We start from the raw sequence: 24,747 nt of genomic DNA, 5'->3' as shown, positions 1-24,747 counted from the left end.
CACTTGCTGCTGGGAACATGGGGAAGGAGCATGGAGATGTACTGCGATGGCTCCAGGCTTAATATTTAGCACTCCTACACATTACAGCCAAGCGAGGATGGGTTTTCCTTGGAAAGACCATGATGGTTGCTCTCATTTTAAGCCAGATCTCATGAGTCAGTACCAGAGCTCACATCATGACTGCCACATCCCGCATCAGTCAGAATTGTTTTCCTTATGCCTGTAGACTGGCTGGCAAGAATGATTCCTACTCACAGCTGAATAACTGCAGCCATGCTTTGTACAGCTGGGATTACAGGGCAAGACTTGCAGGTCCACATGTGTGGTCTGAAGGCAGCTCTTTGCCAGGCATCTCTGGTTTTACAAATTAAGTGCAGGAACCTATGAATACATATCCATCATTCCATTGTTCTGGCTAGACTAAGGAATTCTTGATCACCCAGGGACAGACCAGTTGGCAGTTACTCACACAAGAAACTTCAGAGGAATGTTTCATGTAACTACTAACCAGAGAGGGTAAGGAAATCAAAGCAGGATCATGAATGGATATTTTTCAGAAAGTGATCTAACGTTTGCTTCACACTACACTTTTGTGTCAGTTTTTTTAACTGCACATGGAAGCATCTAGGACGACACAGGATGCCATTTTAAATGGCAAGTCCTGGAAACATAGTTATTAGACAGAAGAAACAAGTCCGCAGGGCTCAGTTCAGCTCAGAGCAGTGCTACTTGGCTCATCCTCAAGCTGCTTTCACAGAACACATTGCAAGGCAGTAGGTTGTATTCAATCGGTGTCACTCTGCTGATGCAACATTATTTGATCCAGCAAAGGCTTCCGTCGGCGGAATAGGGAGGGGGGTGGTTTTCGACAATTACGCCTCCACCATACAGCCCCCCGCACCATCTACCATGTTGTTCCAAAGAGTCCCCCAATCCTCCAGAGCAGATTTGGGAAAGCATGGGGGGGGGCGGCAGGAGGAAAAGGGAATTGCTGAAAACTTCCTCCCTCCTCATTCGGCTGACAAAAGCCTCTGTTGGATCAAAGAGACTTGCCTCAGCAGAGCGACACCAGTTCAGTACAACCTACTGCCTCACATACGCCCACACTGCATCATAAAAAGTGGTTCTGAAAAGTGATACACCCACATATTTCAAATGCAGTGTGACATCAATCCTGAACTATATTTGTCAGAAACATTAGCCGGTGTCTGAGTGGAATTAGATGTATGCTTCTCAAGCTCGAGCCAGTGGCCTCTTATTAATTTGCCAGGGGCTTTTTATTTTGGTTAAGAACATACTAAAAATGTAAAATTTCAGCCCACTCTCTTTCCCACCCCACCTGACAATTTAAGCCATTTATTTTCAAAGAACAGCATGGCATCACACTTGTGGAAGCACGTATGGATTGTACTGTGTCATACTTATAACAGTGTTTCAGATCTCTATCCTAGCTTTCTTTACCTATCCATTCACTGCTTTAAAGGAACTCTCAGCCACTGACACAGCCACCAACATAGGCAGTCATTTAATGAAAGCCTAAGTTTGTGAAATACTTCTGAAGTCAGTTTTATATATCAGTGTGCCATCATTGCATGAATTACCTGCTGCTTTCTTTTTCTGGTGCACTTTAAATTTTCATCCTAGTCTGGGCCTCTATTAATCAAGGAAGAATAGTTGGCTAGATAGGTAGATGATAGGAAAAAGCTATGGTGCTTAAGTAGCAATAGTAATGCTTTCAAAGAGCTACCCATGAATGACTAGCAAACACTGAAAGAATGCAAAGAATGTGATCATTTTGAAGGCTTACCTTCAGCAATGGTCAAAGGAGGGTAGGTGAGATAGAATCCCACCAGTTCTGCTGAAAGATGGTTAAGAAGGTTGCTTGACACCGTGCCATTCAAGACTGTGCTTTCATTTCTCACCACATAAAACAGAGTGACAGCCTGAGACACATTTGCGGTGTTCAGAATCTGAAACAAAATCAAAGCAAAGAAACAGCAGTTAGCTTCATTTTGATTTCTTCCTTCTTCCACATGCTATTACATTAGTGAAAATGACAAAAGGAAATGTTAATCATGCCATCACTGCAAATTGCACATGCTTGTGGGTGTTTTAATTCCTAGGCTAGACTATCCAGCTTCATTACAGAACAGGCAGGAGGAAAATAATATTTCCACTCCAGGAACACACAGGGCTTATCCAGACAGCTTTTATTTCAGGACGTGTTTTTTCACCATTTGGAATCCATACAATCTAACTCTGTAGAATGATTTATTCTACACTGGGGTCAAATAGGCCACATAACTGACAAAGGTATGCTGTACCATGCCCACTACAGGGGTGTGTTAGAAAAAGTATCTTCCTCACTCTCAGCTTTGCCATAAAATCCCAAACCAACAGCTCTTCTTGGGGCCATCATTAAGGATGCATCTGCACTGCTTCCTGTGGGAGTGCTGTAAGTTCAAATTTCTTATGTTTGTTACCTGCTTCTTCCTATCTTAGAAGCACTTCATATCTGCATAATTTGGGGTTGTTCAGAGATACTTGGGATGTCTGTTGGTATGCATGGATATGGCTGACTTTCCACCATTGTATTAGGTTCTACTTCCTTTTTAAATGAAGAGAACACGTTGTGATACCATCTATTTTTATACTTATTCCCCATCTACCAAATGTACAGGGTTCTCAACTGTGCAAAGTATAAATGGGGGAGCTGAAAATTTTGTCCTTTAAGCCAGAGTGCAGAACCTCTTTCAGCCCAAGGGCTGAATTCCATTTCAGAGAAGCTCTCAGGGTCCATATTCCAGTGGTAGGCAGGGCTGAAGGCAAAAGGAGTGGAAACAAAGGCAAAAGGAGTGAGACCAAACACACCAAAAATACCAGCACATTTTAGCTTAAAGCTCTTATTGTCAGTAACTAAGCCTCAGGAGATGCATTTCAACCTTCAAGAATGGTAAAAATCTGCACAAAAGCCAGGAAACCACAACCAATTGGTAGTTGTGGGTCAGGGGGTGGGGCCAGGAAAGGGTGCTTGGCCTTCTGATGAACCTGGAGGGCTGGATTGGGATCCCGGAGGGATGAATTAGGCATGCAAGCCTGAGGATCTGCACCCCTGCTTTAAACACAATAGAGTTGAGAAGGAAGTGGGAGAAGGAACGGGCAGGAAAGGTAAAAAAAGGCACAACATATTCCATGCACAGTGAGTCACAATATTCCACATCCAGTGCTTCTTCCACCAACACACATTTCTGAAGTGAAGTAAACTGAAGTGGGGAAATGTGCCTGTCTTCACACTAGTGTCATTTTCAACCAAGTAATGTCATGCCCACACAGATTCCCAGATGCTTACAGAGCAGATTATGCAGGTCAAATGCACGTGCGTTCAAACTGCACTGACCTGCAGCAAATATCTAAGGCAGACAAGGCCGCCATCTTTTTGGATGTTCATAGGAAAAGCAAAAGAGCAAGAATTACTCTTCATCTTTAATATTTGAAAAAGCGCCTAAAATATACTAGGCACTGTACATAAATAAAAGAGCACAGGTCCTTGCCCACAGGCACATCATCTAAATATTCTTCAGTATTAAGAAATTAAAATATATTTTGCACAGTTCAATAGAAGACCTATTACAACTATCATACAAAGAAGCCATTACACCATCCCACCCCTTGGTGAAATGGTACAAATATCCACGACCTATTCTCCTCACAATTACTATGCTGCAGTATTTGAAAGCAATTTCTATCCCAACCCACTTCTGGCTCCCGTTTTTGCTCAATCCAATGTATATGGCAGGTCTACTTCATTTATGGCCTACCCAGCCAAACACAACACACTAGCCAAGTACAGCATCCTACAGGGCTCTCAAAAACCTCCTGTTTTTGATGCTTGCAAGTAACTGCAAAAACAGAGGGGGGAGTACCTGGAAGGGCATAATACAGCCTTCCCCAACCTGCTAGTCCAACATATCTGGAGGGCACAACTCCCATAATTCCCAGCCAGCCTGGCCAATGGTTGGGAAAGGCTGCCATAATATATGGTTGGTGGCCTGTGTTTCACCTGGTGGGACATAAGTTGCACATGCCATGTATACAGTGAAGTTAGGAGAGATTCATACTAATTTCCAAAAAAAAAAAACATTGACACTTACATGCACTGCTAGTACTTTCTTCAGAGTTAAGAAAATTTGGACAATCTGAGGTAGCGATTATTTTGGGTCCAAAGGAAGTGGCATATCAAACTGAAGAGCTGCTAGGGACATGCTGACATGGAAGAGGCATTTTTTATATTATTGCCTGAGCTACTAATGTTTATATACGTGTGAAAGAAGGTTGGCAGGTATATCTCTCCTCTTGCGCTGAAAACCACATCTACATGCAGTTATATTTTGACTGGGGCCAATATATGGAATTTATTACTTATTACTGTGCTTTTCAGCCTCTAGGAAAAGCAGAAAAAATATTAATGTCAGTAAGTAAGATCTATTCTCTTTCGTTGATTATGCTGCATATAAAACCAACTAGATCTATAAGGAGAGTATACATTTAGAAATCAGTATCTGGTTCTAAAGATGATTTACGTACATCATACATTTTAGGGGTTTTATGCAACAGTCACAATTAATGCAGCCATAAGCATCATGGACCTGTTACAAATAGTGAGGATAAAATATTTTCATAATGGCCATCCAATTACACTGATAATAATATGATTAATACAAGCACTGCAAAGAAATATCGAGTCATCATAATAGTTATCATATCATCATCATAATTGTCTAATAAAGTTAAGAACTGTTACCTGAACAGTTAACTTGCTACTGGTGTTCAAGACTTTTCTCTCAGCATCCTGAAATGCTTTCTGCAATCTTCGTTCCATGGTCTGAACAAATCTGCATGACAGTACGTTGTCTGACTGGCCCATAAACTGCAGTTCTAGATGAAGAACAGCCAATGTTTTTAGAGAATATATATTTTCTATGTTCCTTTCCAAATGCTGCAATCCTATTCATACTTACCTGGGAGTAAGTCCCACTGAACTCAGTAGGAAGTATTCTGAATAGACATGCATAGGAATGCAATGCAAATGGCTCTCATAATCCAGCACAGGAAACTGGCCAATATGTTGCATTAAATAAATGGCAATTACATATAACATTTTCTTTTTCATACTTAACAATAATATAATACTATTCAAGAAAACAGAAAACACAGTTTTAAAGGCCATTTTAGGCCTTTATATATCAATGTATATATAAAATGATGGGAGAGTACATAGAAAATCAAATGGTATCACATTCGCACGTTATGATATTTAGCACAACAAATACAACTGTTACAGAATGTATACATTGCCATTGACAATAGAAAGTTTAGTGCACAGAGTATGAAATTCCTTGTCATATAGAAGAGAAAGGGAAGCCACCTCTCTGATGCTAAGTAGTCTGTGGCCATTAAGTCACTTTTCATCAAGTACAGTAATCTGTAGTAATTACAGCACCACTCTGGCTCAGGAATTCCTAGCCCTTGTGAAATAATACACTCAATAAATTATCTGCAATTTATTGTGGCATCTTTGGCCTCAGATGCTGCACCCAACATTTCTACCTTAGTAAAATGTGGCAATCCGCTACTGCAGCCTCATCACACTACAGGTTATGTTAAATATGTAATGTGTAGTTTCCTATGTATGTTTTTTTCTTTACTCCAAAGAAAATCCAATTAATACAACTTGTAATATAATATAGTTTCAAATTTGTCCCATCCCCCAACCCCTGCCGCCTTTTTCATCATGTAATAGCAGAGCTTTTATTCTAGATTTTTTTCCATTCCAAATGAATTTCTTTACTCCAAAGAAACCATGGTGGTCTGATCCAGATTAGGGGCAGTATCCAATAGTGTCATTCTGTTGGCGCAAATGACGTTGCACTAGCGGAAACTAGGTTCTAAACTATGCACAAGAGAAGAATCCAACTAAAGTTGCACAACTTTAGTCGAATTGCACAAGTGGTTTTGTGTGGTTGCACAAGTATTTGTTTGGTTTTTTTGCAGTTTTGTACAACTCTGGTGCAATGCATTGTGCAATGCATTGTGCAACCAACTGTGCAACTGGTTTGCACCCATCATGCAACCGGTTAGACATTCTGCTTATGTAAGTGGTTACGCAACTGCTTGCACCTGTTATGTAATGGATTGCACAACACATTGTGCAACCAGTTGCACAACTGCTCACACAACCGCTCACACAACCAGTTGTGCTAGCATAATGGCCAACCATTTGCACACTGGAAAGATTCAGTAGAATTCTGCTAGCACTATTTGGGTTTGTGGTATGTCACCATTGGATACTGCCCTAGAACTGCAGCACATGGGAAAGAGAGGTTCAATCCTTCCCTCCCCACCAATGATCTGCCCCCCAGAATCAACCCCTTCACATGGCAGGTAGAGATGGTTTAAAAAACAACACCTCTGATTGGTATCACTGCCATACCAGGAGGGAGAATTCTGTGGGTTGGCTCGCCAGTGTGGCAAGGGTTAAACCTCCACTGTCTGCACACTACAGTACCAATCTGAATTGAAGTTGGCCCATGGGCTAACTTTTGAGTAAATAAAAAATGCATAGAAAGCTGCACACTATGTATTTAACGTAACATGCAGTTTGCCCCCGAGATACAGCGTTGTTCATCAGCAATCAGAAAGAGCTTTGAATATATACTTACTGGTCATATCTTTTATAACTCTGTAGAAAAAGATAATGGTGACAACCCAAGTTTTCCAGAAGTATTTAAAGAGCCAACCTAAATCAATTCCATCAGGCTGCAGCAGAGGGAGAGATGGGAGGCAGGGCTACTCCAGCCGCTCTGCTAAGAGACCAGATCCTTTTGGCTCCTCCTCTCCCTGAAATGTTCCCATCCCAGCTGGTTCTCCTAAGACCTGAACGTTAAGAATTCATGCCTGAATTTGCTTTTCTCCTCTCCTCTTCCCTGCCCATCTCTTTTTCTTTTTGTGTTGTGTCTTTTAGATTGTAAGCTTGAGTGTGCAGGGGCTGTCTTTTTTTATTGATATGCAAGCCGCTTTGAAAGCCTTTTCAGCTGAAGGGTGGTACAGAAATGCTTTAATAAATATCTTCTACTCAAGCCCCATTGAAACAAATAATACATTCCTGATTAATTTCCCTCATGACAGGTGACAGACAATAACCTTTGCAATACACACTTTGCCAAAAGATCAAATACTATTTTGGGGGATGCAGCATTTAATAGTTTACTTGGTTAGATTAATCCATGAAAAACTTTTGATCATCTATAAAAAAATGGTGTCCCAGTAAGTTAGGTAGCAGAGCTGGGAATGATGGGAGTTGCAGTCTAGCACATCTGGAGGGCACCAGGTTGGGGAAGGCTGCTTCCTCCTCCCTCCAAACACCATCTCCTTTTGTGTCATGTCTTTTAGATGGTAAGCCTCTGGGCAGGGACTGTCTTATATCTTATCTTTATAAGCTGCCTTGGGAACCTTTTTGGCTAAAAGGTGGGATAAAAATGCTATAAATAAAAAAATAAAATAAGATGATGCCTGTTGTGATACATTAAAAGCAAAGTGTGCCTTTTGCTTCAGACATAAATGTAAGCAAATTTCATTTAGTTGATTAACTGACTAAAACTCAATCAATTAGGGTGCAATCCTATTGAGATAGATTATCGCCTCTGACTTCCTCTGAAGTCGGAGGCAACTGCCTATCCAATGCAGGGCGGCTGAAGCATGGAGATGTTTCCCTCCGTGCTCCGACTGCCCTGAGGTTCCTCTTAAGATGCCCCATTTCAGGCATCTAAGCACAGCTTCGGAGAGGGGAGGGAAATGGGACTGGAGACCAAATAGGAAGCTGTCTAAAACAGCTCCTGCAGTCTCCTCCCCTCCCTGCCCCTGGGAACACCCCCTTTTAACCCTGTCCGTGCTCCATGTTACGAGCACAGACAGACACAGAGAGGTAGCCACCATGGTTCTCTTCACCCCAGCTACAAGGGGGAGGGGAGCACGGTTTCCCAGCTGCGAGCTTGTAGTGCTGTCTATGAGCTCAGAGCTGGGAAACCAAAAAATCATATCTCCCCAAGACGCTGTCTAGAGGACATATCCAACAGCTAAGATTTCTTTACTTCGAAGTGAGAGTTCCAATTATTTCATTGGCCAAGGTATGGTTGCATCCAATGCAGATACCAGGATTTAGAACAAAGCGGGTTATACAAATGGAGGTTTTATTTCTATTTCTGATCATTGGAATTTGTAGCAGAGCTGATGATGAGTTACAGCCTTGTCATCTCAGAGACTTGCCTGTTTTCAGCTGAAAGTGGTAAGCTGGCGGTGGATTCCATGGCAAGGCTAAGACAGCAACAGAATGAAGATTTGGCACATATTGCCTAATATCCGAAGTGGCATTAGTAACACCATAAGCAATTAGCATTTCGATAACCACAGCAGGTATGAAAACAAGTCTCTCCTGGGTTACATAGTAACCAACTGTCACATTGTTTGATTGTTCCAGAATTTCAATCTGAAAAAAGGACATAGAAAATGGGCATTCATCTGAATTTCACACATCATCTTCCTTAAGATTAATAATTCTAATTCTGATTTTCCAGAGGTCTGGATTGAGAAGCTCATAGAAAGCTGCATGAATTATTCTTGTCCAGTGAAATAGCAACATACAGATTTTTAAGTCTTGTAAATCCTGGTCCACAAAAGTAACTAAGCCTGCACATCAGGTAGTCCACTGAGTCTTCAATCCATAAATGTTTATTTGAGCAATTTCCCCTTTCCCCATAAGGTCAATTTTCCTATCCACAAAATTGTGAGTATCTCTAAGAAAATGGTTTTCTTAAATAAATAGACTATCTAATAAAACTGAAAGACCCCACTTCACTTGGGCTACCTATAACCTCTAAGGATGCAATCCCATGCATGTTTAGATAGAAAAAAGTCCTACAATTTCTAGCATGTCCCACCCAATATATCTGGCATTGAGGATGCAGGGAGTTGTATGACTTTTTTTCTGTCCAAACATGCATAATATTGTGCTCTAAATATGTTCCCATATGTTGCAACTCGCCTTGTTCATATGCAGAATCATTCAGAGCCATATTGTTACTTCTCAGTTAATTGAAAGCTTCTGCAAGCTTTTCCTAAAGGATTCCACACTACACGGGTGATGTTGACTGTGGCCTGGCTTTGTCAATTGTTTTTCTTATATTCCTTAGGTCCCATATTTATGAAATTTGCATCAACTACTATATCCTGGCAGAACGAAACTTGCTACAACCATATACATAAAAGCTGATTTGTAATGTGAGGAAGAGACAAGACCCAAGAGCTTGCCTTCGAGGGAAGGACAGTATTTTCCCATGTGCAAAACATACAGAAATCATACAGACTTTGCCCCATTACACACACACCACTGCAGCCACACACACACACACACACTACTGCAGCCTCACACATTTTTATCCAGACCACCATTTCTGAAATGAGAGGCAGCAGGAAAAGGGAGGGATTTCCAGGCCCAGGCTCAGACCCTCTCCCCCTTCAATGAAGCAGTGGTGTCTTGGATGATGGTCATTTCATTCCATGGAGAGAAGAGATCTGTCTGTCATTAGCATAACTCATTCTCCATGACCCTTGATGGACTCCTTGATCTTTTGTGATATTCAAGAGCAACTGTATCCCTCATCAGAACCAAGAATTTTCCCACCTCTCAGTGATCTAGAAAGCGACAGAACTTCTATCTACCAACCCCACCTAACCCAAATTGACAATTCTCCAATTAAATACACTTTAGCACCTTCCTACATCTTGTGCCTCTATTTATTGTTCTGTTGGAAATATTTTGGGCACTCCACCCGTGCCCCGGAGCATCGATATATCCTGAATTAAGTTACTTCAGTGCTCAACCCTTTATTTGAGTCTGATTGTGCATCTAGTAACTCAAGCCTTTGTGATATTCAACAGGGAAATGTATACAACAAATGCAGGTTGCTTCCTTTCTCTCAAATATGTTTACCTCCCTTATTAAAGTTAGATATTTGGGCTTTTTAGATCTGGACAACAAACCTAAATATGATACTTTTGCCTTTCCTCCATCATTTCATTCTATGTTTATTATAAAACATAGGTTTTTCCTAGAACTAGACTTAGAATTCTCTTAACATCTTCATATCTTTTCAGTTTGTTGATGCTAGGGATCTATTTCCATCAGTACTTACACTCAAGATAACCTGTCGTTCCACATAATTAAGATGGACAGTGATTAATGTGCTCCAAATCTCCATCTACCATTTTTCTTCTGCCAAAGTTGTTTTCTACCAGCAGAGATTTTAAACTTTGCAGAAATCAATCTGTCAGGAAAACTAGAGGATAGCTTAACAGTGACAAGCCTTTACTGGACTACCTAGATGATTTGATAAGCTGTGGAAAAACTGAGCTCATGTTCCCAATTCCCTAATTTCAGACGTCTCCAAGGCTTGCTGTCACTAGATATCTCCCACAAAGTAGCCAACAAATGTGCCTAAAATAATAAGGGCCCATTTGAATCACTCTTACATCTTCCATTGAAAGCACTGTATTTTCCAATTAGACAGACTGTCATCACTGCAAAATGTCCAGAATTTTTTGATCTGAAAAAGTAAAAGCTCCTGCCCTGGCCTGCCCAAATATCAAGCAAATAAATTCTACTGGCAACTGGTATGGTGAGTGAGTGAGTGAGTGAGAGAGAATATAAACATGACAAGAAAACTGACATTAAAGTCATTTTCCTTCTTGGTTCAGACAGGAAGTATAGAAATATTATCTTCCAAGTGACATGAACCTCACTGTAAATGACAGATAGAAATACTATGTGGTCTCATAATTCTCTATACAGCTTCAGGCTGTTACCCATCAGCATTCCATTGGCATTCCAGAAAACCCAAGTCCAATACACAAGCATTTCCATCAACTCTGTACATTCCCCATGCAGTACAAATATATATATATATATATATATATATATATCTTAATTTGATTATAAAACATGGACTAAACTTGCTTACTTGCGCATTGACATTTTGGTTGAAAGCTTGTCTCAATGCCTGGGTGAGACCTTTTGTGACATTCTGTTTTAAAGAGTCACTCAGCAGCACTCTTCTCGTATTCAGAAACAAAACTAGAATACAAAGTTATACATTAGTTTAAAAGCATGTGTGGTTCATTTGTTTAATATTTCTTTTCAAAAGCATAACTGGCCACATAGGCTCTGTAAAGAAGCAGCATTCTGCAAATGATCTTATACCCAGGACTGAAACCTTCAATAGGGAAAAGGCTATTATTGGGAATTAAAGACCATTAGTTGCTACTTATTTAAAACCCACATAGGGGTCTATGAGTCATCATAACCATGCCACTTTTTTCAGTGAAGATTATCTGGAGATAGATTAAGGAAGTATTTTATCATTCTAGATGCTTTATTGTGACTCACTAGCCTACAAGAATCTGCAAAGCAGATTGTTATAAGCAAATCAACATCCATGTATCATAAAATAAAAATATTTCTGTATGCATTATTAGCTTCACTGTACAATGTATTTAAAAATAAATCCATACATTAAAACTATATTGGTAATGGAGGGGGCAGGAAGACACAAAAGAATGGGTTGCTGGTGGCATACATTTAAAAATATAATTTCCTGATATGTTGCAACTTTTTGACTACATGTTGGATAATCCACAGCAATGTTTCTCTCCAAGTCCCATGCTTTGCCTTCTTATTAATGAAGTAAGCTTTTATATATGGCTATCAGCTTCACCATTTAGCAGCCACAGACACCTAGTAGTCTTGTGAGTGTAAAACCCCGCGATAAGGCTGGCAGAAATTTCTTCTGGCATAATGTTACAGATAATGTCAAGTCATTCTGGCTAGCTCTGTCCACCCTCCCACCCCCCTACTACTCAGAATGCACTGCAAGTGCCAAGCATGGGGGGCCTTTTGCTTTTCTCATGCTACAATTTCAGCATGGACATTGGTGAGGAAGTGCCCCTAAAGAAGCCTATTGTATTCACTGTTTTTCAACATAGAGTCAAAGGGTGCAATTAATCTTCTGACACTACAGGCCAAACTAGATGTTCCTTTAAACATGCATAGTGGAGCTTTAATTTTTATTTACTCTCCTGAAAGTATGTGAGGCCACTGGGAGAGGAGGGTTTAAGCTTACCACTCATCCCAGAATTCCACACACATACACAAAAATCGCAGTCAGAATCAGTGGAAGGCTCCATTGGAATCAGTGAGGCTTTTTTCTTTCTTACTTTAACCCCGACATGGGGGAGTGGAATTTTGGGACAAAAATGGGTGGGGACCCTCCTCTACTGAAGCACCATGGTTCCAAACCAAATTGGAGCCACACACACTTGTAGGAGAAAAAGTAAAAGTAGAATGCATACCTTCACTATGAATGCTTTAAAAAAATGTTTGGTTTGGCCCTAGACCTAGACCTTCTGGGAATGAGTAATATTAAACATACGAGATGATGCATCAAATCTGTTCAAGGGTTTTTCCAGAACAGGGAAATGCTCTTAACAATGACCACTTATTGTTAGGAAGAAATTAAACTGCCATTATTGTGTATTTAGGAAGTTCCCATAAAGACTCCTGCAAGACTATATAGGGAAGAGGCCAAAGCAGCAACCTTAAAAATATCTGCATGGAAGTTCTATGTCATAACCACCCACGTCCTGTCCTGACGAGCCCAGAAATGGACCAGACCTCAGAGGAAGAGGACCTTCCTATTGCTGGCCCCAGTTACCTACGGGGCTCAAAGGGAGTCAGCAGACCAACACCTCTCCCTGAGATCACCGCCCGGAAAAATACCTTGCTTGAGGTGTCCACAGGTTCAGGGGAACTGATGCACCCTGAATGGCCCCACCCCTCAGCTCCAGACCCTCCAAAATCACCCCCAGGAGAAGAAGTGGCAGAAGCTCAGAAATGAAGGCACAGTGCCCATCTGACAGCACAAGACCTCCCATACCTGAGCCCTTCTCATGAGAAGGAAACCAGACTCCATATGTGGTTCAGACCACATGACAGACAGGGCAGCAAAACCAGCTATAAAGCCAGTCCGTTAGGGCCTAGCCATTGGTGAACCACTGGTGAATCTTGTGTTACTATGCTGTCTATAACTACCTTCCTGGACAGCTCTCCTTCTATCTGGAACACCTTGATCCCTGAACAACTGAACTGTTCCCTGGCCTTGCTGGCAAGGCAGAATTTTGAGACACCTGACATTGATGGAGGGAATGTGACAGGACTGAGCTATATTGACTTTGTACTGCACAATGTAAAAATTATGACTAGCAATAGTCATTCAAGCTATCCACCAGATTAGTCAGCTTGTGGCTTTTATTACAGTAATTTTTAAAAGCCTACTCGACATTAGTATTTTTTCATTATCAGAAGCAATACCTCACAACAACAAAACCTCTACATATACATACCTGTCTTAACAAGCAGGTTTCTGGAGAGCTGGCATTCCAAAGGAAGAACCGTTGTCACATTAGCAAAAGCAGCTGTTGATGCTGGTGTTGTAGCAGCAGCAGAAGTATTTTCCGCAGGTGTAGGGAGAAGTCTAGTTGTTTTCGCTGATGCTGTAATAGATGTCAAAGCTGCTGTAATTGTCAGTGGGTATGCAGTTGATGTTTTAGTGATGTCTGGGCTTGTGGATTTCTTGGTGTCAAGTGCAGTTGTTTCAGATTGTCTTGGTGCATGTGTTGTGGGAGCTGAAACTGTACTAGATTTGGGGATTGGAAATGAACTAGTGGTATGCACAGGTATTGTAGACTCATCTCTTGAAACAACTGAAAAGCCTGTATGTGTCACTATTGGGCTTAAAGTTGATGCCATTTTTGTGGCGGTGTGATTTTTTGCTAGTGTTGATATTAACGTGCTTAATGCCATCACAGATGGCGAATTTTCTGTGCTCAGTGAGAACAAGGATGAAGTCAGCATTGGTGATGTTGGAGCTGATTTTCCTGTAACTGGTGTTGCTTCTGAAGTTGCTACAGATGGTATTACACCAGGAGACACAGACGGTAACACTGTAATGACAGAATGAGTAAAGTTGGTTGTTGGCAACAAAGAAGTTAGTTGTGTTCGTGATGCATGGATAGAGGTTATGATGGCTGCATTAGTGTTATGTGCTTGCAATGGAGTGATCTTAGTGGCATTAGGCACTTCAACTGTATCTAGGATATCACTTGTACCTTTCGTATACCACCCTCCTGTACGTAATGTTGGCTGTTTACTCAAGTGATTATTTGTTTCTGAATCAAGGGTATTTGTGAACTGTGTTGTTTTGCCTGAAGTTGTATATTCTTCAATGAGATTTAATACTGGTGTTGAGCTTAGCAATTCATGTACTGGGATGGGAGGAACTGTTGTTTTTTTACCACTAACAGCACTAATTTTCTTATTTACCGGAACAGTTAATTTAGCAATGAACTGAGAAGCCAGTGAGAGTGGAGCTGAAGTTGCATAAAACGCATTTGTTGATGCATTTTTAAAATTAGCTGTTTGAGGCATCGACATAGTCTCGGATTTGGCATAAGAAACAAAAGGCCATGTGTGAGAATATGTTGACAAAGTTAGGGAAAATGCATACGTGCTAGTAGATGTTCTTGTATTAGTAGCTGTGAAATCCTTAGACATAGGATGAGATTCTGTGCTAAAATCTGTGAAACTTTTAGACTTCATTCCAGTGAAAGTTGAAGCTGAAACATTCTGAATAGACTTTAAAGATGTATTAATGGCTGATGGTGCAGAACTAGGAAGTGTCTGATTATGTACATAATTTGTTCGTTGCTGTAGGCCTGGAACCTCTGAATATATTGTTCTTAAAGTGGTAGGGTTTGCATAATCCTTTGCAGCTTGGGACATTTGAGTTGTGCTCTTTCCTGAAGATACGCTAATAGTAGTAGAAGACTGCAAATCTCCAATGTCCCACTCAGAGACTAAAGCTGTGGTTCTAGAAATCTTCCCAGTGTTTGACGTATCTACAATGCCTTTTGACACAGCATTAGAAACATCTAGGGAAGTTGGCCCTGGGCTTTCCAAATGTCCTGCTGCTGAAGTAAATGAGGGCAGTACATATATGTCTGGACGTGCAGTAGTACTATAGGATACATCAGCCGTATGTGAATTTTCATGCATTTCAGCATCAGATTTATTTAAAGGGGAATAAGATAAATGTTCTGTATGCTGTGTCACAGTGGTGGATACCTTTGCATTTCCCCCTTCCTCTTCTGTTAAGCTAAATGTTGGGCTTTGTTCATTAGAATCTGTTAGCTGTAAATCTATGGAACCTTTAGGTGAAGATATAAACGTGGCAGTGGAGTGAGTTTTCAGAAGGCCTCTACGGGAAGTCAACAAAGATACAGAAAATGCAGCAGAGCTGGTTCTTTCTAGTGACAAAATTTTCTCAAGCGTTGTTCTCCATGGTGTTTGCTTGCTGACAGGAATTTCTAGAGTAAAGTTTGTGGTTTGTGTCTGTGGAGACTGAGAAGGAAGGACACTGTTAGCATCAACATTTGTGAACACGGTTGCTGTAGTATCTTTTGTGAAAGACCGACGCTGTAACGATCTCACCAAGGAATAATAAGGAGGCCACAAAGTAGGTTCATAACGTAAGGGAGGTATGGATTCATAAGCTATATCAGAAGTATCTTTTGTAAAAACCCAGTTGGTTGATTCTGTGACATAAGGATTTGTTAAATGAATTTTTGAGACAACTTTATCATTTGGTGCTGAAATGGTAGCATCTGCCGCTATATTAAAACTCTCATTTGTCCCCAGTATTAAGGAAGTGACTTCATCTGCTCTATAGGAGACTGGCATACTTGTAGATGCTGGTGCTTGAGCTATTGCATTACTTGTGCTTATTGCCTCAGAAATAACTACAGTTGGCACTGTTGGGGAAGACACATTTGTAACCAACTGGAAAAGTCTTGGACTTTCAGAAGCTCTCTCTTTGGTGGAACTTGACAGTGATACAGAAGGCAAATCAGTTCTCATTTTCAAGAATGCAGATGGAATCCTTGAGGTATAGAAGACTGATGTAGAAATCCAAGGAACTGTTGTCTTGCTCTTATGAACTGGGGATGATGCGGTTACAGAGATGCTACTCTCTTTATGAGGTGTCATGGCATCAGGTAGCTGTCTCATGAGCACTGCTCTGGAAGATGCTTTATGAATTAATCCAAAGAAAGAATTATTTTTGCTAGAATTCAATGGCACTCTCTGAGTAGATAATAGAAGAGAAGTGGGATTGGATATTATTGCATGCAAAGTAGGAGAATGCACTTTTCTATTCCTTGAGTATATGTGTCTCTCTGCTGGTAATGAAGAGTGTCCATTAATCAAGCCAAACGTATTACTAAAAGAAGTGGCAACTGAAAATTCTTTGCCACCATTTTTGGATAATGCATATTTTTTTGTGCTGGAATTTCCAGTAGTTACTGTGGTCAGTAGATTACCTGAACTTTTATTAGAATAAGTATTAGCTGTGTTTATGCTGAATGAATGTTCTGTATCTGTGGATGAAGGCACTTTAGTGGGTGGCACAGTCAACTTGGAAACAATAATGATATGAGGTGACTCTTTTACCAATGGCAAAGGGGATGATGATGGAGAGGTTGAAAGTATGTCTGATCCTGGTGTGATTTCTTTTGAAATGGAAGATGTTGCATATGGCATTATCTGAGATGACACGGTAGTAGTTGGATGTGTCACTGATGATGATGTGGACAATGCAGAGAACACACTGATTTGAGGCAAACCTGATACAATAGTCATTTCATCAGCATCTTGAGACTTCACTGCTGATTCAGCTGATACTTCAGAAGGCTCCTGGGATGCACTGTTGCCACTGCCTTGATACAGACTTGGCAAAAACCTAGTTTGGTCCATAGTTCTGGTCCGTGTCCCTGCTAATGTACTTTTTATTATCTGAAGCAGATTGGCATTCTCCAAGGCTTGCCTCATTGAAATGTCACCCACTGAGGAAGACTCAAGTTCTCTAGAAGGCCATGTTGGTGATAATACAGCTCTCCAGTTGGTAAAAGACTCTGAAGAGGGGGCAACATTTATCTGCTGATGCTCAGTGCCTGCAAAATAATACATTTATACTGAGTACCAAAAAGATAATATAGCACAATATTATTATTTTTAAGCAACATGACTTCCCACGCCACATAAGATGGAAATGGGCAGCTTGATTGGGGGGATTTGTGGCCAAAGATTGGGTCAAAATGCAATTGCCCATCTTTTCATTATCATTGCAATCATGGCTATAACACACAGTTAGAAACAAGGGTTCCCAAAGCACATCCTCACTAGGTTGTCAGAATGAAAAGCAATGTGTTTTCATTCTTCAGAGGGAAGAGACAAACTCTCTGAGATAAAAATTAATGACCTTTTGGACAAGACACCTACAATTTGTCTGTTAAAATGACACATACAGAGAAAAGTACAGAGATATCACAAGTAAGGATAAACTGCACATGAACATGTGAAATTCCTCACACTGTTTGACCATGTTGAAAAAATATAGAACAAGCTGACAATGTGTTCTATAAACTACAAAGGCCTGACCATGCTGCACTGGACAAAACTCCCAATGTTGCTAGCAGTCATAGTGTGTCAATGTATTAAGGAAGAAGCTTGGGGTTAGTAGTAGCTAAACAAAGGGAATAGATGCTGACAACCAAGCATCAGTGACTTGGCAAACGATACAGCACAGGAATAGTGTTGGTCTTGGCTTGGTTCCTCCATGGAGCAGCTGTAGTGTTTATCTTGCCAGCCTTAATTGTGTGCACAATTACATGCAGGCAAGCAAGAAAAGAAAGCAGGGATCAAAATGAGGGGGGAAAGAAAGAGCAAAGATTAAAATGAACCAAAGAATGGTTCATATATGCAAAAACACACATACATACAAAAACTCTCACATGCAAATACACAGGTTATTTTGGAAAGTAACAATGAAATGGTTGCACCTTGCTATACATCAGAAATGGCTACCAGATTTTCTAAAGCATACCTGTGCGTGCATGCATGCATGCATTCTTTTGCTTTTTTTTTTTACCATTTAGAGTTCAAAACTGATTTTGTTATGTTGAACATAAAGGGTCAGCTATTGCTTGATAGACTATTTGACAGCCTAGTACATCAGAAGCATTATAAAAATAAGTGGCACGCATGCTTGCATGCCCTGTGGTACTCGTTTATGGTGTGTCTTCGAATAAGCAGGTACCATGGCCCTACTGCTCTCTTTGACTTAGCATGTGAGAAGAAACAAGCTCACCCCACAAGATCCTACTATACAAAGCCAAACCACTGTGGGACAAGGTAAATTTCTAGCAAGGGCAGGCAACAGTCCCCCAGAAAAAAGAATACTGAATACTCTAGGGCCTGCTTCATTTCCAGCACTTCATGGTATTGCTTTATCCAAAGCAGAAAGTGCAATAGTATGTTGCAGGACTCAACATTTTCTAAATATTTTGACCACAGAAATGCTTAAGGGTCCCTATTAAGAAAAAAATACCTGTTAAAGGTCTTTTTCATAAAGAGTTGCCAGGTATTGATCAAGTTTGTTTGAGGCCAGCCTTCGCCAAAAGGTGCCTTCCAGATGTGTTGGACTATGCTGGCTGGGGGGTTCTGGGAATTGTAGCCCAACACATCTGGAGGACACCAGGTTGGGGAAGGCTGTTTTAGGCAGTTGGACCCCTAGTATAATTAATGTAATTAATTAATTAATTCAATGTACAGGTGCCCAAACTAAGCCAACTGAGATACAAACAACTTGCAAAGCTTTATTTACTTCAGTCAGCCATTTAATATCATGTCCTATGTAGCACTTTTATAAAACATGGATTAAATTATCTTTCCTTGATTATATTTAAAAGCCATATTTGGGACATAATGGATGAGAGGCCCCTGCCTTTGCCACAGTCGATACCATTAATAGATACATTAAGACGCAGTTCAAGTAAAGGAAGTGCTGATACTTAACAGAAAAAATAAGGATAACAACATATTGCAATTACATGGAATACTCATAATTTTCTGCATGTCTTCCGTGTTTGGTATAAACAGGTTTTTCTGGTAGAGCAAAGCAGCTTTGATTCTTTTTAAAGGATAGGTGGGATACAAATGTTTCAAATAAATAACTAAAATAGGACCTGAAGGTTTGAAGCTCTACCTTTTTCCCAAAGGCACTGCATAAAGGCCTGCCTTGGACTCTAGAAGGCAAACCTGATTAATCTCTTATTTGAGAAAATGACAGGTGAAAACCTGAGAAGCTAAATCAGCCTTCCACCAACCTGGTGCTCTTCAGAAGTTTTGGACTTCAGCTTCCATCAGCCCCAGCCAGCATGGGCAAAGGTCAGGAAAACTGGAAGTTGTCATCAAATATATTTCCCCCCCGCACATCTGGAGGGCACTAGGCTGGGGAAGGATGAGCTAAGATAGTAACCAAAACTGGAGAATCCCCACACCAAGGACCAAACTATACTAGATGTCGGAGACCTGTGATCAGATCTCCTTTCTCTAAATGTTTGTGAAAAGCGGTATGTGGAAAGCAGAAGTTCATGAAAATTTTCTGGAAAGCAAAATCTGGCAGAATGATATAGATGACCAAGCTACCTCAGGGTTGGTACTCACCCAAAGTAGTTTGGTCATTTGTATCAGATCTAAGTTCCACTAGGGAGTGGATGCATCTAACAGGGATGGGTGGGGGGCACTGTTTCTGCCATTTTTAAGAGATCAAATCCTTCACCAGAATTAAACATCCATCAGCTTTCTCCTAGCCACTCAAGATCTCCACTACACATTGGGGGGGGGGGGAAGCAAAATACGCTACCTGTGAAAGGAAGTCTTTTAATGTTCAAACTTATTTAGATGACTACTATCAGCAAAACAAAAAATATATCCCCCCGTCCCACACAACACCCAATAGCCTTCTGCAGTGACATACGCTATTAGCAAAAAAAAGCAAGTAGTATGGTGGACCACGTGGCTACCTTCAATTGGGCCATGGGGAGGGGGGAGGTTTATTAAGCTGCATATATTTTCAGAAAATGCTTGCTTTTAGAACACTTTGTTTTGTCAAACTAGCACTATGCCTATTATCCTCAGCTTGCATAACCACAATCAAATGTAAATTGGTAGAATCTACTATCAGTGAAAGGCAAGCTTTTTATATAATTTCAAGTGACGAAAATTGTAAGTAGCAAGTTTGCTAAGCTGGACCTCCTTATTTTTATTTTAAATTAAAACGTTTATCCCCCAAAAGATCCTGCAGGCACAACTGCAGCAACATCACCTCAGAGAAGTTGCTGAAAATTAAATGAAATAGAACTGTAAAAATAACTTAAAACTGGGTGGGCTGAAAACAGATTGAGTGGGTGACAGAAGGCAAGATGCAATCACCACACGAAGCAAGGCAAGGCAGGGTAGGCTTGGAGAGAGGGAGAACGGCAAAGTGGCAATGGTGGAAAAATAGCCTTTTCGGGAATGGCAAATAGTATTGGTTGCCCTGCAGTATTGGTGGAAATAAAAGGTTGGGGGAATAACGTGAAAAGGTGACATGGAAGAACACAGACACCAGCCACAAAAACGGAAGCAAAGATGGACTACAGGAACAGATGGAGGGAAGTGGGAGGAGAAATGAAATTGGGAGTTGAGGACTTCATTGAAACCCTGCATTAATCAAATTACACATGTTAGTAGATAGCTCTGTAGAGCCAGTATGAGCCAACATGGTTCAACAGGAACAACAAAATGGAAGACAACACCCACCCCAAGAGAGTTAACCAGGAACTGATGATGAGATGCAGTGTGAATCCCAGCATATTCTCACATAATCAAGAAAAACAGTTCAAATTAAATTGCTGAAGCGCATTCATGCCCTAAATTGCCCAATGCCGACAGATTAGGTGTTCTGTAACAAGCCCTTCATAATAAACTAGAGCTGGCAGAAAAGAAAATCTGCTTAACTGGCAAAGCATAGTGGTTAAGAAGGAAAGAACTTAAATAATAAAAGCAGTGACTGTTATCTGAGAACTGCAGACTGATATAACGCTGTCAGTAACTCTTGTATCTCAATAAACTATGATAACACAAACAGAAAATACCTTTTATACAAGGGTGCTGCTACATCAAGAATCAGTGATAATGCACTTCATAAAAAAGACTGAGTGTGGAGGGGAGAGAGAGAATCCCAAACCATTTATGTATGTTAATTAACGATGGATTCAATCATTTGACAATACTCTATTCAGGCTATTATATAAAGATAACCTGTCCAACATTATTGTCAGCCAGAAGTATTTCTGGCTATATCAGAATATATCCAGAAAAGATCAAAAAAGCAAGGCAAAAATCAAGCTGCAGCTAATAAAAGATACTGAAACAAAGAAGACATTACAACTATTTTAGAAAGAAAAGGAACACAAAGCTGACTACTCTGGTCAGAAGCTGATGGAAAATAAAGGCCCTGATTCACGTGTCCTTGCCAAGTAAGGTGTGGCAGGTGACTATGAGGGAGAGAGCCTATTATTCAGTGAAGGTGCCCCAGCTTTGGAACGTCTTTCCCAAAGCAGTTCACCTGGTGCCCTCTCTGATGTATTTCCAGCACCAGGAGAAGACCTCTTTATTATCACAATTTATCCTTCAGCTTAAACTCACCGCCACGGGATTGAGGCTGTTTATATTATAAGGATTTATATTTTTATCTCGTATTTTAGATATTTTGTATCCTTCTGTATTTTAAATTATTTGCTGCCCTAAGAACATTGCTAAAGAGCAGGATAATAGACGCTCAAAATAAACAAGACACAATAAATAAAGGGAAGGCTGAACTTCTTGCTTCAGGCCTCTACATAAAAGGAAAGAAGCAATAAAACATTTAGCAACATCGACACACAAAAAAGAGACCAGTTCCAAAGAGCTCCAGATGGTGTTCCACTTGGGAACGGGAGCTTTTTAGCTCACTTTTCCAGCAGCAGCTCCTACATACCTCAAAATGCACCCTGATACCAGGGAGTCCCCCAGAGTGGTACCACCCCATGAGAGCTGCTGCCCCTGGAAAAAAATATTGTCCCTGCCCCCATGGTCATGCAGAAGGACTTTACACATGCACACAGGGTGGGTTGGACTCTGGCCATGGATGAGAAAAGGTCACAACTCATTCTAACAAAGGTTAATTCCATGAATTCTCGGTCAATCTGAATGACTCATGCCAGTGGAGACTGATATCAGCTATCCAAGGTTCTTGAAGGAGTTCATGAGGACAATCTCAGAATTACCAACAGGAAAACCTGTGTGGATACTAAAGCCTGGAGGAGAGAAGATGTAGATTCTTTTCTTGGGAAGGGGATAGAAAGATCATCCAGAGAATTACAAAGCATTCTGCTGGCTTCTGTACCTGTTGTTGTTCAGTCGTTCAGTCGTGTCCGACTCTTCGTGACCCCATGGACCAGAGCACGCCAGGCCTTCCTGTCCTGCGCTCTTTCCCGGAGCGTGCTCAAGTTCATATTCATTGCATCCATGATGCTATCTAGTCATCTCATCCTCTGCCGTCCCCTTCTCCTTTTGCCTTCAGTCTTTCCCAGCATCAGGGTCTTTTCCAGGGAGTTTTCTCTTCGCATTAGGTGGCCAAAATATTGGAGCTTCAGCTTCATTATCTGTCCTTCCAATAAGCACTCAGGGTTGATTTCCTTAGGGATGGACTGATTTGACCTCCTTGCAGTCCAGGGGACTCGTAAGAGTCTTCTCCAGCACCACAGCTCGAAAGCATCAATTCTTCGGCGCTCAGCCTTCCTTATAGTCCAGCTCTCACAGCCATACATTACTACTGGGAAAACCATAGCTTTGATTAGACGGACCTTTGTCGGCAAGGTGATGTCTCTGCTTCTTACTATGCTGTCTAGGTTTGCCATAGCTTTCCTCCCAAGGAGCAAGCGTCTTTCATTTCATGGCTACAGTCACCGTCTGCGGTGATCTTAGAGCCCAAGAAAGTAAAATCTGTCACTGCTTCCATTTCTTTCCCTTCTATATGCCAGGAAGTGATGGGGCCAGATGCCATGATCTTCGTTTTTTTTAATGTTGAGTTTCAAACCAGCTTTTGCACTCTCCTCTTTCACCCTCAACAAGAGGCTCTTGAGATCCTCTTCGCTTTCTGCCATTAGGGTGGTATCGTCTGCATATCGAAGGTTGTTGATAATTCTCCCGGCAATCTTAATTCCGACCTCTGATTCATCCAACCCGGCATTTCTCATGATGTACTCTGCATATAAGTTAAATAAGCAGGGTGACAATATGCAGCCTTGTCATACTCCTTTCCCAATTTTGAACCAATCGGTTGTTCCATCTCTGGTTCTTACTGTTGCTTCTTGACCCTCATACAGGTTTCTCAGGAGACAGGTAAGGTGGTCTGGTACTCCCATCACTTTAAGAATTTGCCACAGTTTGTTGTGATCCACACAATCAAAGGCTTTAGCGTAGTCAATGAAGCAGAAATAGACATTTTTCTGGAATTCTCTTGCTTTCTCCATGATGCAGCGAATGTTGGCGATTTGATCTCTAGTTCCTCTGCCTCTTCTAAACCCAGCTTGTACTTCCGGTAGTTCTCGGTTCGCATACTGCTGAAGCCTAGCTTGTAGGATTTTGAGCATCACCTTGCTGGCATGTGAAATGAGCGCAATTGTGCGGTAGTTTGAACACTCTTTGGCGTTGCCCTTCTTTGGAATTGGAATGTAAACTGACCTTTTCCAGTCTTGTGGCCACTGTTGAGTGTTCCAGATTTGTTGGCATATTGAATGCAGCACTTTAACAGCATCATCTTTTAGGATTTTAAATAGGTCGGCTGGAATACTGTCATCTCCACTAGCTTTGTTGTTACTAATGCTTCCTAAGGCCCACTTGACTTCACTCTTGAGGATGTCCGGCTCCATTTCAGTGACCGCACTATCATGGCTATCAGGGATGTTAAGATCTTTCCTGTATAGTTCTTCTGTGTATTCTTGCCACCTCTTCTTAATCTCATCTGCTTCTGTTAGTTCCCTGCCTTCTTTGTCCTTTATCATGCCCGTCTTTGCACAGAAGGGGCTTGCGTAACTCAGTGAAGCCGTAAGCTATGCCATGCAGGGCCACCCAAGATGGACACGTCATGGCAGAGAGTTCTGACAAAATGTGGTCCACTGGAGAAGGAAATGGCAACCCACTCCAGTATTCTTGCCAAGAAAACCCCATGGAACGTATCACAAGGCTAAAAGAGATGACGCCGGAAGATGAGCCCCTCAGGTCGGAAGGTGTCCAATATACTACTGGGGAAGAGCAGAGGGTATTTCCAAGTAGCGCCAGAAAGAGTGAAGCGGCTGGGCCAAAGCCGAAAGGACACTCAGCTGTGGATGTGTCTGGTGGTGAAAAGAAAGTCCGATGCTGTAAAGAACAATATTGTTTAGGAACCTGGAATGTAAGGTCAATGAATCAAGGTAAGCTGGAGGTGGTCAAACATGAGATGGCAAGATTGAACATCGACATCCTGGGAATCAGCAAACTAAAATGGACAGGCATGGGCAAATTTAATTCAGGTGACCACAGTATCTACTACTGTGGGCAAGAATCCCTTAGAAGAAATGGAGTAGCACTCATAGTCAACAAAAGGGTGGGAAAAGCAGTAC

The 24,747-nt window shown here is 41.2% G+C and overlaps 1 protein-coding gene across 1 annotated transcript in view; it reads right to left on the bottom strand.

Annotated features, from left to right (window-relative positions):
• Window positions 1-24,747, bottom strand: part of KIAA1549L (KIAA1549 like) — a 235,780-nt gene that overhangs the window by 115,974 nt on the left and 95,059 nt on the right. Inside the window, exons 2-6 of the mRNA XM_084853439.1 lie at window positions 13,510-17,172; window positions 11,073-11,185; window positions 8,323-8,542; window positions 4,802-4,935; window positions 1,808-1,970 (exon numbers count right to left, since the gene is read on the bottom strand). Coding sequence (XP_084709565.1) covers window positions 1,808-1,970; window positions 4,802-4,935; window positions 8,323-8,542; window positions 11,073-11,185; window positions 13,510-17,172 — 4,293 coding nt within the window. The remainder of the gene's footprint in view (window positions 1-1,807; window positions 1,971-4,801; window positions 4,936-8,322; window positions 8,543-11,072; window positions 11,186-13,509; window positions 17,173-24,747) is intronic.

This window comes from Heloderma suspectum, chromosome 1 (assembly GCF_057233095.1).
Source record: "Heloderma suspectum isolate Gila_16-S chromosome 1, 16-S_ref, whole genome shotgun sequence".
In the NCBI taxonomy this organism is placed as follows: domain Eukaryota; kingdom Metazoa; phylum Chordata; class Lepidosauria; order Squamata; family Helodermatidae; genus Heloderma; species Heloderma suspectum.
This window is presented reverse-complemented; position numbering and strand designations above follow the sequence as displayed.